Below are 15,894 nucleotides of genomic sequence, written 5' to 3'. Positions count from 1 at the left end.
AATTATCTTTCATTTCAATGGTTATACTATGCTATATCATTCTTATCACTAGCTTGTATCTTTATTTTGCGTTTGTCAGCTAGTTTAAAGGTCCCATGAAATTAAATTTTTTTAGACATCAGTATCAGTATTAGGATATCTTTAAGCAAGTGTGCTCCAAAACTGTGACAAGATTCGCGTTTAGAAGATATAAAACCGATGGAAACGTGTAAAGCTTGTAGTTTGTCACTTCTTTCTAAATGGATCAATGGTTTTATTCAGGTCATACTTCAGCTTCTCATCAAATCTTGACCAATCAAATGCTGTCTATCTGACATGCCCTGCCCCTTTCAAGGATTGTTGCTAGATCAAATATGGTTGCAGCCAAAAGTTAACGAAAATGATTTATATTATTAATTACATTTCTTATTAATTGTATTTGATTATCGTCTACGCCCACCCAACCCTGAACCTGACACAGTAATGAAAAAACAGTAGTTGTACCGAGTATTATCAATGTTATCAATTGAATTACCCAATAAATTGTATTTTAAATGTCTACCCCTACCCTAACCCTAAACCCAACTGTCACAGAACCCCTTTAACCCCTTCCAAGACGCTTCTCATTTGCTTTTTATTTGATGCGCTTGAGCTCAACCACTCTCACTGGCAGAGTGGTGATAAAACAAAAAGCTATTGGCTGTTTTTTTAAAGGGGAGGAGCTACACTATGTCCTACCGTCTCTTTGTTTTTCGGTCAAGATTACGTCAAACATTGAAAAACACTTCATGAGACTTTTAAATGAATGAAAAATTCATTAGCGCATGATGATGAACAATTATTTAATTTGTATTTACATTTTATTGTTACCAAAGTAATGAGAAGTATTAAAGCAAACGCTTGCTTAAAATTAACTACAACATTTAAAATGATTGCAATTCTACTCGACTCGGACATCAAAATCTGACATCTTGTATTTTACCAATGTACTTCATTGTGTTCATTAGTATTACACATTGTGCGAGTTATAACAAAAAAAAAGTGTTTAGATCAGAGGAGTCCAAACTTGTTACTGGAGGGCCGGTGTCTTGGAGAGTTTACCTACCCTAATGAAACACACCTGAACCAGCTAATAAAGCTCTTACTAGAAACGTTCTGGCAGGTGTGTTGAAGCAAGTTGGAGCTAAACTCAGCAGGACACCGGCCCTCCGACACCAAGTTTGGACACTACTGTTTTAGATAAATGAATTTAGAGACGAAAATGGATATTTCAGGAATTGTAAGGCAATAACATCACACTGAGACAAAAAACAACATTTATTTGCAAGCTAAATGTCTTGAACAATGGGCAAAAGCATTAAGAAAACTGTATATTCTAATGCCGAGTTCAGACTGCATTTTTTTAGTCCCGATTCGGACGCACCGAAATCACAGGCACATTGGTGCTCGTTCACGTAGTAACAAATCACACAGTGTGAACTATCAAAGACCCGATCTGAGAAAATCGCAGAGGAGTCAACGACACCCTTGAGATGTTTGGCATGCTAATTATCTGGAGCTATTCATGCAGTGTGAAATGTGTTCTGATGATAATGACATCAGCGATCACCTACAGCCAGGGCCGGAGTGGGACTGCTTTTCAGCCCTGGAGTTTCAAGCCTCAGACCGGCCCACCTCAGTTCACGACTGACTATATTAAAATAAGGACATTTCCAATTCAGTTTCTAATTACAATATCACGTTTTTTTTTTTAAGAAAACAGCTGCTTTAGAACTTCAAATGTTCAACAACTCTAACAGTATTATATGTCTTAACAATAAAAATGAGAGGGAAAAAAAAAAAAAAACATACTCAGGTGAGATTCAAACCCCGATCGGTGGCGTCGTAATCTAACGTGCTAACCACTGGACCACAGCAGTCGTAGTTGAATCACCAGTAATTTGCAGGCTACTTATATATAAAAAGAGCAGAGCTACGGTGAAATAATGAATAAGAAGACTGGTCAAATAAATTAATTAATTTAAAAAGTGTGACTGATGAGAGCAACAGATTCTGAAGCTGGGGACACCGGCCCTCGCGGCCAAAAAACGGACCGGCCCACCGGGAATTCTCCCGGTCCTCCCGATTAGCCAATCCGGGCCTGCCTACAGCCAATGAGAGAGCAGCATCTAGTATGAGTATCTGCAGGCCAGTGGGAGGTTGGGGGAGAGCACTTATTTTCAGTCTATTTGGATCTAAGAAATGGAGGAAAGAATTGTGTAAATTTGGCAGCAGCACCCGCATATGAATGATGTGTCATCTGAGCAATATCACAACCAGGTGGGGAAAAAAATTAAAGTTGAGGAAAAGTGGCTTCCAAAGCCAAATGAGCAAAATAAGTAAATTTTCTACCCCATTAAAGTCTTCCTACTTATGTAGTTAATAACAAAAGATAAACTACGTGACCTCGAGTTGTTTCAATGTCACTTCTCACATGTGTTTGGTTGTGAGATGTAGTTTGTGGACCAAAACAAAGTTGTCTGTGATTCTTCCTATTGTAAAGTCATGCAGTGTAAATCCCCCTGTCATCAATCCATCTTGCAGTGTAAACACTGCACCAATGAAACACTAGCCCAGAGAGTCATGCAGTGTGAAAACATCTGTGACACAACTACTTTAAAAATCATGCAGTCTGAACTCGGCATTAGTCTCGGTCACATTTGTAAGACATAACTCAGATGTTTCAGAAAATAAATAACCGATATGAGTAAAACATCAGATGTGCCTACTCTGCATCAACAAGCAGTTGAATGAACAGACGATTAAACCATCTAAGGCCTAAAATACATTAATATTAAGACGTTTCGTCGTGTTTCATATATTGTTATGTGCAACGATGACACAGAAACCGCAATTTCACCAATGTCTCATCAACGACACCTTTTCTTAAAAGTTAAGAATACAAATTTGGCAATAAAAATGTACTTTGTAAAACCTTGATACAAAACTATTTCTGCTACTTTAAGAGGTCAATCTGTATTTAATGTCAAACTGGCCATTTAATTAATAGCCGTCTTCAAATCTCAGTCAAATTGACAACCCTAAAAACACAAATATAAAGAGAACTCGGGCATTCGGTACAAAAATATGTTAGTTATACATGCTAGTGCAACACACAGTCTGCTTTTGGGTTCATCTGAACTATAACATACATACCTTTCAGTATGAATAATGACTGATATCAACGAGTAACTGTAAAAGTCATAAAACTGGCCACGACACAACTCTTCACACCCGCCTGAACGACAAAGATAGTATCAACAAACATCCATGCGTTTCCAAAACCAACATGTATCCCTGGAATACCAATGAACACTTACTGTAAACGTGCCCTTTCTTAAAACACAGTGTGTATTGTCACATACAGACAAGGGAGATGCAAACAGATTTGGCTTGATTATCAACCCATTAAACTACATACTTGACGGCAGTTGGTTGTATTGATCAATATGGTCCCAAAACCTCAAGACTCTCATATCCCTATTCATATTTGGTCACATACTCAATATAAATACCCAAACGTAGCAAATTAAGGCAGGTTATAATAAAACGGGACCATACATTCTGTGTTGAGTGTCTGCTGCAGTATTTGGCCTCACTATTCTCTACTGAAGGTCTGGTTTTGGGGAAATGCCCGCTGCTCATCTGTCTTTTTCTTTTTACAGGAGTGTTATATAGCCTTGACATCTATGAGGTGGCTGTGTTGGGCACTCTGTCGAAGAGTCTTGATGTTTTGTAGCCTGCGCCCATGCAGAGTGAAGCGAGACCATGCCAGCAGCTGAAGAAGGGCACAGGAAATGGGCACAAACACCAGCAGGTAAAAGCAACCCTGACGTAGCGGCACGGGAAGCGCAGGAGCTGCAATCGGGGCTTCTGCTACAGAGTTCCTCTCGAAGATGTCATATCCTGGAGAAAGAAATAAATCACAGAGAGAATGAGGAGACTTGAAGATACAGCAAGTTTATGCGAGATGAGGAAATCGATACTGTGCTTCAGCAAGGAGGCAGTTTTTATTATGGATGGATGGGCTTTATCGGACTTCTTTTGGACTGCTGATACACTGCAAAAAAAGAAACATGATTTTAAGGCAACTTGCTGCAGTGCTTTTTTAGTTGTCCCAACTTAAATCGAGTCAATTGCAGTTATTTGGTTAAAAGCCGAGACAGATCAAAAAAGCCGTGCAGCAAGTTGCCGTACAATATTAAGTCAACTTTATTTTTACAGTGTACAAATCAGCAGCCCGCTACTCACCAACCTGTTTTCATGGAGCTAATAATATGCCAAAACAATCTGAGTTTAAACTGTGCTAATTTGAATTATTAACAATTGTAATTTAATAAAACAGAATATTTAAATGCTATTAAAATCATGTTTTGAATTTTTATTTCTTAACTTGAATATTGAACATCTGAAATTAAGGACAACTCATTTTTTTTAGTTTGATATTTAAGTATTTTTTTACTTTCTGAATTCATAGATTGCAGATTTTGGGTTTGTAAAAATACAGTTTCAAATTTTCAAGATTAAAAAATTTGGAGGATCAAATTCAATATTCTAAAATTCAGATTGTGAAATTCAAATCGAGCAGAAAGTACAGTAGGTCAGGGGTGATCAACAAGGAAGAGTAGACGATCACCGAAAAGTCAAATGCAGATGATAGAATATTGAATATTGTACAACATAGAATATTGTAACAAATAGCATCTTAAGAAAGTTAAGGAATTTAAATTCAAAACATGATTTTAATGGCATATAATATTCGGTTTTAGTTAATTACGATTGCTAATAGTTCAAATTGAGATTGTTTTGGCATATTATTAGCTCCATAGATTTCACCAAGTAGGACATGTTCCTGAATTCACATCTATGTTGATCCTGGAACAACATTCCAATCAGCCAATTAGAATTAAGAGATACGTTTTCCGTTTAGGCTTAGGGCTACGTTTATGCACTTCTACATGATTGTAATCCAACTACTATTATCCTCTGATTTTGGGAATAGTTTACAGCTATGGTTGGGTTTACGGGAAAAGAATAGGTATAGATTACATTTCCAAACAAAAATGATGTTCCAGGCTTAACATAGGTGTTAATCCAGGATCGCATCGTGCTTAGCAAAATCATTATGTATTACTTCAACCATTGTAGAGCTGGAAAAGGCCAGAAAATTATTTAAATTACTCTAATTGGATTTGACTGACATAAAAAAACTTGTCTTCAAATTGAGTAAATCATAGAATTTGTATTTTTGAGTGAACTAACCCTTTAAATTAAAAGATCGAACTAGTAAAAACATTTAAAATGTTTTTAAATGTTATTATTATTTTTTTTTTTACTTTTATTTACCGGTTGTGCATCCTTACAGATATTTTTATGATTTTTCATTTTGTTTACTATTGGCTGTATTTATGCAAACAGTATAAACGTTAATAATAAGGTTGTTTTTTATTAATCTTTTAATAGATCACACATTTACTTTCAGAAATCAATTTTAGATTGGGTACAAAAGGGCAAAAATGCCAACCACTGAAATGGATTAAAAATAAAAGAGAAAATATTCAAGGTATTATTTAAGTAGAAGCCATTCATTAACAGGCTTCCATTTCTGATGACAAGGCTTTAAAACGTTAAAAATACAACTTTAAAATATTTTGAAAGCTAATAAAATATATAATATTAAGCTGTGGAGCAGAAAAAGAATATTTTTTATTTTATATTTGAAGCCTGCAGGTCAAATGGTTTAATATTATATAATTTTAGTTATGTAGATTGGCTAGTATGAACAATGTTTTGGTAAATATTATCAGGTATGATGCTGAAAGAAATGTATGTCAGTGAAAGTGTAAAAGAAATATTGAAATATGATCCTTATATGATCAAATCCTAAAAAAATGCATCAAACATCAAAAAACCGTAGTCATAGTAAGCATAAGAGTTATGTATATAAAGATTCCAACCAACACAAAACTTAAAACAGTTTTGTAGTAACAAAATAAAGCAAACAAACAAACTTTATGTAATAGGAAAAATGAGCTATGAAAAATGGGTATACTACTATACACATGGAGAAAATGTTCATTAAAATTCACACATTTTTTTGAAGTACAGCAAACTGTACTGCAGCTACACATATTAAAACATGAAAGTTTAGTGAAATGAGAAGAAAAGATGCTTCATAGTTCTTCCTGCATGAAAAATGCTCTTGTTTGCGCATTTATATTTCACTTTGGATCCACCATCTGCTAAATAAGTGATTGGAAATGATTCAATGTGAATGTTACTTGTAATGCACATTTATTCACACACACACCTGTATAGAGACACAGCAGCCAGGTACCAATTAGAGGGGCAAAGGTCTGGCCAGGCTTGGTTACCAAGGCAACCATACCAAAGAGAAGAGCAGAAGCTGCCTGCTGTCTGCGGTTCATCACAAAATCCTCATCCACCAGATCTGTGATCACCAGATTCAGAAGCTTGCAAGTGCCCTCGGTGAAAACACGATTGCTAAGAAGACACAAACAACAATCAAAAACTAGAAAAGACTGAAAGATTCAAAGACAAACACATATGTTGGCACTAGTGATTCATAAAGACTCTCCATAAGCGTAATGTATTTTATACTGTAAAAATTATTATTACATTGCTTATCCCACCCCTAAAACCAAGTCTTATTGATAACCAATGACAAATTTTGAACGTCAAAAGACCCTGTAAGTATGATTTAAGCATTTTGAACAACAAAAGCATCAGACGTGTCCCCATATGATGTAATAATTAGATCATACCCATATCATAATAAAAATGTCTGTCCTTGTAAATCACTAAAACCAGAAAACATACACACAGGCACACTTTTAAAAGTTTAGTTCAATGTGATTTTGATGTGGTGTTAACATAAAACTTAAAGTTACAAAGAAAATTGAAATAAATGAAAACACTGAAAATAGAACTTATATAAAAATCAACACCAACAACAGTGTCTCAGTACTAAAATAACACTGTTTTGATGACATATTTGTGGCTTTTTGCGAAAATACAGGCTTTATTACACCAATTGTTTGGTATGTTCTGTTGTAAAATCTGCTTTCCATGTATAAAAATAGAAGCCTGAATATTCTATCAAATATCTCCTTTGGTTTTGCTGGAAGGAAATACACGGTTGAGTAAATTATACTAAAATGATAATTAGGCAAAATACTCCTTTAAGACTGAAATCATTTGTGTAAGATGGATCAAAATTAATTCATATAACACAACTAAAACATGTAGTATATTTAATTACAACTACAACCTAAAATCTTAAAAAAAAAAAAAAAGATTAACACCAGTGCTTAATTTGTAAATTAATAATTCCCGGAACAAAACCAGGAAATAAAAGTTACCGTGACCCACGTCCACCACACACTATCAGCTTTCCCAAAAGATTACGTCATTAACAGTGATAGCGCAAAAAAAAAAGAAAAAAAAAAAAAAGAGACATTTTTTGTTTCTTCTACATTACAGGTCAATCATGGATAATAAAAACATGTTGGTACAACAATAAATCATATGAACATTCACTATTCAGTTCACTTCACTATTATTGTGAAGTGAAAAAATTAGTAATTAATTGACTCGGCCTAATCTTCAAGAAAACCCAACAGTTACCTCTATGTTTTCTTGCTGACTCGAGATTGCTTTGCTTCTGTCTCCCACTATCCTGATCCAAGGGTGCAGTTTCATCTTATGAAGATTTCTTTTGACCAGGCTCATTATCAGATTTACTTGTGGTTTTAAAAAATAAATATATGCTTGACTGCCTCTTTGCCATAATGAAAAAACAAATACTATTTAGGTTGGCCACTATGCGATTATTTATTTTCACTGCTCACAAAACAATCACTAACCAATCAGAGTGATTGTGAACATAATGAAGCTGATTGGCTGAAAATATTGTTGAGGGCCAATAGTTAAACATATCTTTTGCTTTAACTTGCACACAGCCTTCGCTTGCGCTCATTCACATCTCTCTCTCTCTCTCTCTCTCTCTCTCTCTCTCTCACACGCACACATGCAAGCACCACGCACAAGTTGATGCCATTAAAATAAATTCCCGAATGCAAAACACGAATTTCTGACATTTTCCGAAACAGGATCCAGTAAGATCCGACTCAAATTAAGCTCTGATTAAACTTAACAAAACATTCTAGAAATTCACTTAATTCATAATTCTACAATTAATTCTAACAATTAAGACAGGACATTCCAGCTTTTTCTTATCTCCTTCTATTATGTCTCATCTTAAAATAACATTGATTTGCGAGAAAACAAATGCACGCCTGCTCATTTAAAACAAAGACTAATAAATAGGCCCACACAGAATCTGCGAGTGCAGAAATTCACAGATGTCTGCAGATTTTTAGCCATTGAGATGTATTTACTGGTGTATATGTATGTACATTTATATTTATTCAGTTTTTTAATTAATTTCACAAGCATTATTGTGATAATAAATAATTAATAATAATAATAATGACAGTAATATTAAAATGTTCATCTGATTTACTTACAATACAGTTTGTAAAGTAATATTTTCTGTCGTTTAGTAGATATACTACATGAGAGACTTGCTTTGTTTACCAAATAAGTAAACCTAATTGGATTTGCATTGTAAACATTAAATCAAAGTTAAAAACAGATTATATTTCATATATTAAGTTTTTAGTTACGATACTCCTAAAATCATTTAGTATAAATCCGCAGATTTTTTACAAAATTCTTTGCTGAAATAGCATAAAATGATTCTGTATGGCCCTACTAAAAACCTAATCTTAACATTATGAATTGCATTTCACAGTCTGACCCATTTCTCACCTAGCAATAAAGATGCAGAGCAAGTAGATCTGGTCGGCCCCTGCTAAAAGCATGGCCACGCTGAGACCCAGCTTCAGCATGAAGAGTCCACGAACCACCTGATACACACCCAGTCTTTGGCACAGCGTCAAGAAGTAGAGATTGTTCAGATGAGGTGCAATGTAAGAAATTCCTGTCTCACACCAAAGCAGAGAATTAGTCATATTTAAGCATATACAATGATGGTTACACCTAATTCTGATGGTCCCCTTTAAGGCCTAATTATTCATTCATTTTCCTTCAGCTTAGTCCCTTATTTATCAGGGGAATAGCAGCAGAATGAACCACCAACTATTCCAGCATATGTTTAACGCAGTGAACGCCCTTCAGGTCACATGAATTGCTCAGGTGTAAGTTTTTAACAGAATCTTGCCGGTTCTGTGGGTTTCGTCAATCAAATCTGATCTTTGATTTGTATTTTATATTGGATTCAAGTCAGGTGATTGGCTGGGCCATTCTACAGCTTGGATTTTCTTTCTCCGAAAGCATTTCAGAGTTTCCCTGGCTGTGCTTTGGATTATTGTCTTGCTAAAATGTCCACCCTGGTTTCATCTTCATCATCCTGCTAATGTAGATGTTGGACTGAAGCAGCTAATATTCATTTACTCTTAAGAAAGGGCAGGGGATTGCTGAAGAACTACTGAGATCTGAGTCTGGGCTTTCACTGCCTTTCTACACCTCCCTTTCTTCATGTGTTCAATACTATTCCCTGCGTCATTTTATTTTATTACGCATAAATTAATTTGTAAACAAATTAGATTTGTTTTCTGTGTATATATGGATTTCTTTGGTTGTTACCAACATCCAGGGAAAAAATCAAGTCAACAGCACCTTTAGAAATATGTTTTCTGAGATAAATGGTGACATGCTTAATACTTATTTTCCCCGCTGTATTTATATCATTATCACCCCTGAGCAATTGTAGTTTAAATACATTTACTAGTATACATTTCTCGAAGGTTTGCTTATACTGTAGGTAAGCTCTAATAAACTCCCCAAACAAATTTAATCTTGCCTGAATTTGTTAAAAATGACACAACCTTAGCTTATTCTTTGATCCAAGCCTTTACACATTCTGTTGACTGAGTAAAATTCACTTTACTAACATTTAGGTGTAGTGCTTACTCAGTAGAGGATTAGTCTAGGCTTGGAGTTAGAAGAAAATGTATGTGCAGAGATACATATCGTGCAGGTGGTTGGGAAACCATCAAAATACAGTGACACCAAAATAGCTATGTAAATAAATGATTTCTGTCTGTCTTACCCAGCAGGAAGGACCCAGTAGAGGCAGAGATTCGGTCTGACAGGAGGTGCTCCAGAAAAAGAGGGAAGAAATTGTTGTTGAAATGGCAGTGGAATACCTGCAGATGGAGGATACATATATATATATATTCAGTTCTCCAGTTGAATGAGTGCACTTCTACTTTGCTTCACATTTGGACTCATAATTACCTGCACAAGGTTCATAGAGACAAACCACATGAAGTTCTTGTGGCGTGACAGCTGCTTTAAATACTCGCCAAGTGTGACCGGCTTCTCAGCTGAGGTAAAAGGAGCTTGACCGATACTCAGTCTGTACAAATGTCAAAGAGGATTGACAACCCAACAGAAGGCAGCAAAAAAAAAAACAAGGAAAAAAATAAGGTTAAGGACAAATTCATCCAATAAAATATATACAGTTAAAGTCAGAATTATTTAACATTTCTAAACATAACTCATTTCGACTAACCGATTTCTTTTATCTTTGCCATGATGACAGTAAATAATATTTTACCAGATATTTTTCAAGACACTTCTATACAGCTTAAAGTAACATTTAAAGCCTTAACTAGGTTAATTAGGCAAATTAGAGTAATTAGGCAAGTCATTGTATAACAATGGCTTGTTCTGTAGACAATCGAAAAAAATATGCTTATAGAGGCTAATAATACTGATCTTAAAAAATTAAAAACTGCTTTTATTCTAGCCTAAATAAAACAAATAAGATTTTCTCCAGAAGAAAAAAATATAATAGTAAATGCTGTGAAAAATTCCTTGCTCTGTTAAACATCATTTGGGAAATATTTAAAAAAGAAAATTCACTGGAGGGCCAATAATTTTGACTTCAATTGTCAATTCTGATTGGCTGAGCTTCTAAAATATTTCTATGTTACCTGATAACTGTCAAAAGCTTGCACACAAGCTGATTATCTGTTTTAATGCATAGAAAATTCTTATATAGATGATTAAAACACATTTAACTACTTAGAACACTTGCATCCATTATAACACTTATGCCAACATTTTATAAAAACTTGCAACTTGCGCAAGACTGTGTGGGTGGATTAAATAAGAGAGAACAGAGCCTTCACATTCCTTACAGAAAATCTACACCTGGAACAGTTCAAATCAAATTATAACGTATTTAAGTTAAAGTATAAAATTAAGCCTGAAATGTAATAAATGTACTATTATTTCTGTTAGTCGTTTTGTTAGTCAGTGCAACTTTTTGCATTTTATTTAGCATACAATTTATTATTTTTGAAGTGTTGATGCTTGATAAGTAAAGTCAGTGGTATAGAAAAATAAAATAAAAAATGCTTTACTTGATGCTTTCTTTCCAAAGCATGAAACTAGATAGTGATTGGTTGCAACCGAAATTGAATACTTCCATACTATATAGTACATCAAAATCAGTATGCAGGCCGAGTAGTATGTCCGAATTCATAGAATTGGAAAAACAGTATATGAGAAGTGACGTAACTGACATGGGTAGATCACGTGATCATGACAAAATGATGGATGTAGTCAGAGTTCCATTCATACTGCATACTTTTCTAACAGTCGAATACATTCAAATTCAAATGCAGTACCTACTGAGTAGTGGACAATTTCGGACGCAGCCAGAGACATTAGCCCTTTACACACATACAGAATTTTCAAGAAAATGACTGGTATTACTGTGTGAAAAGAGCTATAAATATTAACGTCACTTTATAAAAGAACTCTATGTATCTGCAAATATGCATTCTTGTAGTCAACCGTTACTATTTAGGTTGTCAGCTACTGTGAACGGCTAAAGACTAAATTATGTAACAAATTTGTAAACAACATTTCAGTATCCATAAAATCATGTGTTTGTTTGTTTTTTCTTTCACAGAGACAAATTATAGTATTGTGTTCAAACGTTTGAGTCACAAAACAATGATGTGATGTAAATGAATGACTACATTGCATAAGGTTTTCAATATTAGTTGATAAAAAAAATTATTATAACAACACCTGAAATAATTCTCTTTGTTCAAATAATCATGTAATGTAATGTGTAAGGACAACAGCACCAGTGCGCTCACCACACACCAGCTATTGGTGGAGAGACAGTGATAGAGCCAATTCAGTGGATGGGGATGATTGGGAGGCCATGATCGTAAGGGCCGATAAAGGGACTTTGGCCAGGACAACGGGGTTACACCCCTGCCCTTTCACGAGAAGTGCCATGGGATTTTTAATGAACACAGAGAGTCAGGACCTCAGTTTAATGTCTCATCTGAAAGACGGCGCCCACTGAAAGTATAGTGTCCCCTTCGCTATACTGGGGCATTAGGATTCACACAGACCACAGGTTGAGCACCCCCTGCTGGTCTGACTAACACCACTTCCAACAGCAAATTGGTTTTCCCAAGTGGTCTCCCATCCAGGTACTGACCAGGCTCAGCCCTGCTTAGCTTCAGTGAGTAACCGGTCTTGGGCTGCAGGGTGATATGGCTGTGGCTATTTCATCTATTTCCTTGTATGGAAAACAAAAGTGGTCTCATAATAATACTCAACGTTTAATGAATTAAATGCAGCAGAAATGCAAATTTTTGGTCAAACAATCCTTTCAATAAAGTATTTTGTTTTTATCTATTTACTTATTTATTTATTTTTAAACGTATTATTACTTTTTTGTATTTATTTATTTATTTTATTTATTTCAGTTAATTACCTTTTTTGTATTTATTTATTTTATTATTATTTTACTTTTATTTGTATTTTTAGTATATTGTATCTTTTATTATTAAAAGATGTGTAAATGTTTGTTGGATCAAAGTTTTATAGATAATTGAATGTTTTATTTGTTAATTTTGAATATTTCAATTTTAATGTTACTCTAAACTGCTTTTATATTTGCATCTTTTTTGTAAGGCTTGGCAATTTAGCCTTAAAATCAAAACCTCGATAAATTTACCTCGATTACGATTAATTAACAATTATATTATTTATTAAATGAATTCTTTTAAAATAAAATGTCGATTTCAATTAGTTTGATTAATCGCCCAGCTCTAGTAAACCGCTTTGAGAATTAAGTTTTAAAGGCGCTATATACAAATAAACTATTATTACTATTAAAGTTGTTTGAATTCAGTTTCAGTTTGAATGTTTGAAAAACCATAAAGAAAGTTCTAAAAAATAAATGTATAATCCTTTCAGTATCAGTGCTGGTAATGCAAATACATGATGTTCATATCTAGCGCTATCGGCATTTCTCCCCTGAGCAAGACAGTTTAACCCCAGGCAGCTCCACGGGGACTGGCTTTGCAATTACTGTGGTGTAAATTGCTTCGAATGAAAAGTACCCGCTAAGCGACAAGTAACATTTAGCACGCTCTTACTCAGTGAGTGGCTGGCTCTCGGTCTTGCATGGCTGGACTTCACTTTGAAACCGGTGCTGCAGAAGTCGCGAAACAACAAAGAAGCCAAGCATGGAAAGAGCAGCTAGAGTCACGCAGAATATCCTGAAGGAGTAGAAGTCTTCCTTGTTCCAGAAGGAGTACGAGAGAAAGACGGACACGGAGCCGATGGCACTAAATAAGGAGGTGTGGAAGTTGAGACGCGTGCGGTCGTGTGCGGACACCGCCAGGTCGGCCAGGAGAGCGTTGTGATTGAGGTCGACCACTGTAAGGAAGCCATCGTAAAGGCACAGGCAGATGAGGAACTGCAGGCCAGGCCAGGTCCAGGCCACCCAGAAGGCCAGAAACGAGAGGGCGAAAAGAGGCCCGCTGCGGGACAGAGCCTGCAGCCGCTTCAGAACCACCTCAGGGGACGTGATCTGGGAACCAGAGCTGAAAAACAGATAGAGGGAGATGAATGAGAGAAGTGCTCATCATATGGAAATGTGGATTTTATGTATAAATTGAGACTTACTGAGGAGAGCTCAGGAAGGAGCGGTCACTCAGCCAGCCAAAGAGAGGGTCGTTTAGGCTGTTCCATATTAGAAACACAGTCTATTAAGAAAGAAAAAATGTAAAGACTAAAGTAAAACGCATTAGCATACTGCTATTCAGAGTACAGGTAAAAAACTTTGTTCAACTTTGTTTTAAAAGTTAGTGGTGTACAAATGAATCGTTTCCTCAATGCACCGCAATGCAGAGGTGGACAATTCAGTATCAGTTCAGTAACAGATTATAACCAGTCATTACGTACTGACATCATTTATCTCATATGTGGCGAAGTGATGTTTTCTCTCCTCTTTCAGCTGTTTCAGAACAACTTGAGAGTGTGTTATCTCCACCAAATCTTTTCAGATAGATGTGGATGTTCTTTAGTGTCAGCATCACTGCTTGGTGAACAGCACTGATGATTAGAGCCAATAACAGCCATTTCCGTTGGGCAATCGTCAAGTACTGTGATTGGCTATGGACTGCGTAATTATGTAATGACATATCAGTTTTACACGGATATAAAATAATAGTATCATTTTCAAAAGTGTATTTTTAAGACCCCCAAAACATTGTTGTAATGAAAAAACTCCTACTAAACTACTAAAGGAGGTTGAACTTTCTCATTTATGGCTGAAATAGCCTTCCTGATAATGTCCGAGGCTCAGACACACTCTCTCAGTTCAAAACTAGATTAAAGACCAATATTTTAGTAAAACATACACACAATGCATCACATAACAGCATGATGCATGAGTGTGCTCCACGCAGGTGAGTGGGCTTGACAAACCACCTGTAGGACACACTTGTTCCGTCTCAATACAATTGTGTTAGAAAAACTAATATGCTTTACATGTTTGTTTCTATGTTTGTCTATATAACTCCTATTTTCATTTATAGCCCTTCATTTTTGCATTTCGTGTTTAAATACACTATGAACAGCAGCTACGCTAAATATTTTCTTTATTCTCTATTTCCACCTGGTCTGAGGCCTCTAGAGATTATGCAGCACCACTGATGCAATCCAAGACCAGTGAAGAAATGATGCCATGGAATCTATAATCCTGGACCAGGCCATATCCTAAGCTGATGCTGCGGCGGTCATGTAGAGAGCAAATATCTAATAATAATACTCTGTTTCATATAATAATTGCAGCAGAAATGCTAATTTTTGGTCAAATAATCCTCAGCGCTGGTAAGAGAAATACTTCAAGTTCATATCCAGCGTTATCACCATTGTTCTTCAGTTTCCCTATCACTGCTCGGTGGACAGTGCTGATGATTAGAGCCAATTACAGCCATTTCCGTTGGTGTTTAAGAACTCACTCAACAGAGCTCAAAAAGCAAGCGGGATTATTATTTATTATTGTGTAATTGTTCTAGATGTTTTCTGTGCCTGTGCTTGAGTTTCGATTGATATACTCAAAAAGCTTGCTATCTCTGAGCAGGGAAAATTAAAGGTACAGTTCATATTTATATATTTAAGTGCTTGCATTACATGCTATGTAATGACATTATTATGTAATGATATTTCAGTTTTCACAAAATCATGTTTTTGTTGTTTACATATATTTAAAATTATAATATCATTTTCAAAAGTGTGTTTTAAATAACCAACTAAAATGCATAAAGTGTAAATAACCAACTTAAATGCATAAAGCTTTCAGTTTAGTTTATAAAAAATAAAAATAAAAATATATACACACACACACACACACACACACACACACACACACACACACACACACACACACACACACACACACACACCTAAAATACCACTTTGTACAAATAATCATCTGCTTTC

The 15,894-nt window shown here is 35.4% G+C and overlaps 1 protein-coding gene across 3 annotated transcripts in view; it reads right to left on the bottom strand.

Annotated features, from left to right (window-relative positions):
• Positions 1-1,277: 1,277 nt before the first annotated feature.
• Positions 1,278-15,894, bottom strand: part of mfsd13a (major facilitator superfamily domain containing 13A) — a 21,605-nt gene continuing 6,988 nt past the window's right edge. The window contains exons 3-10 of one of the 3 annotated variants that reach the window (XR_012387575.1): positions 14,074-14,153; positions 13,542-13,991; positions 10,363-10,483; positions 10,175-10,271; positions 8,872-9,043; positions 6,329-6,522; positions 2,124-3,924; positions 1,278-1,588 (exon numbers count right to left, since the gene is read on the bottom strand). Coding sequence is in view for 2 of the 3 variants with exons in the window: in XM_017358451.4 (XP_017213940.1) it covers positions 3,689-3,924; positions 6,329-6,522; positions 8,872-9,043; positions 10,175-10,271; positions 10,363-10,483; positions 13,542-13,991; positions 14,074-14,153 (1,350 nt within the window). In the remaining variant the exon portion in view is untranslated. 3 annotated transcript variants of the gene reach the window in all.

This window comes from Danio rerio, chromosome 12 (assembly GCF_049306965.1).
Source record: "Danio rerio strain Tuebingen ecotype United States chromosome 12, GRCz12tu, whole genome shotgun sequence".
Lineage (NCBI taxonomy): Eukaryota > Metazoa > Chordata > Actinopteri > Cypriniformes > Danionidae > Danio > Danio rerio.
This window is presented reverse-complemented; position numbering and strand designations above follow the sequence as displayed.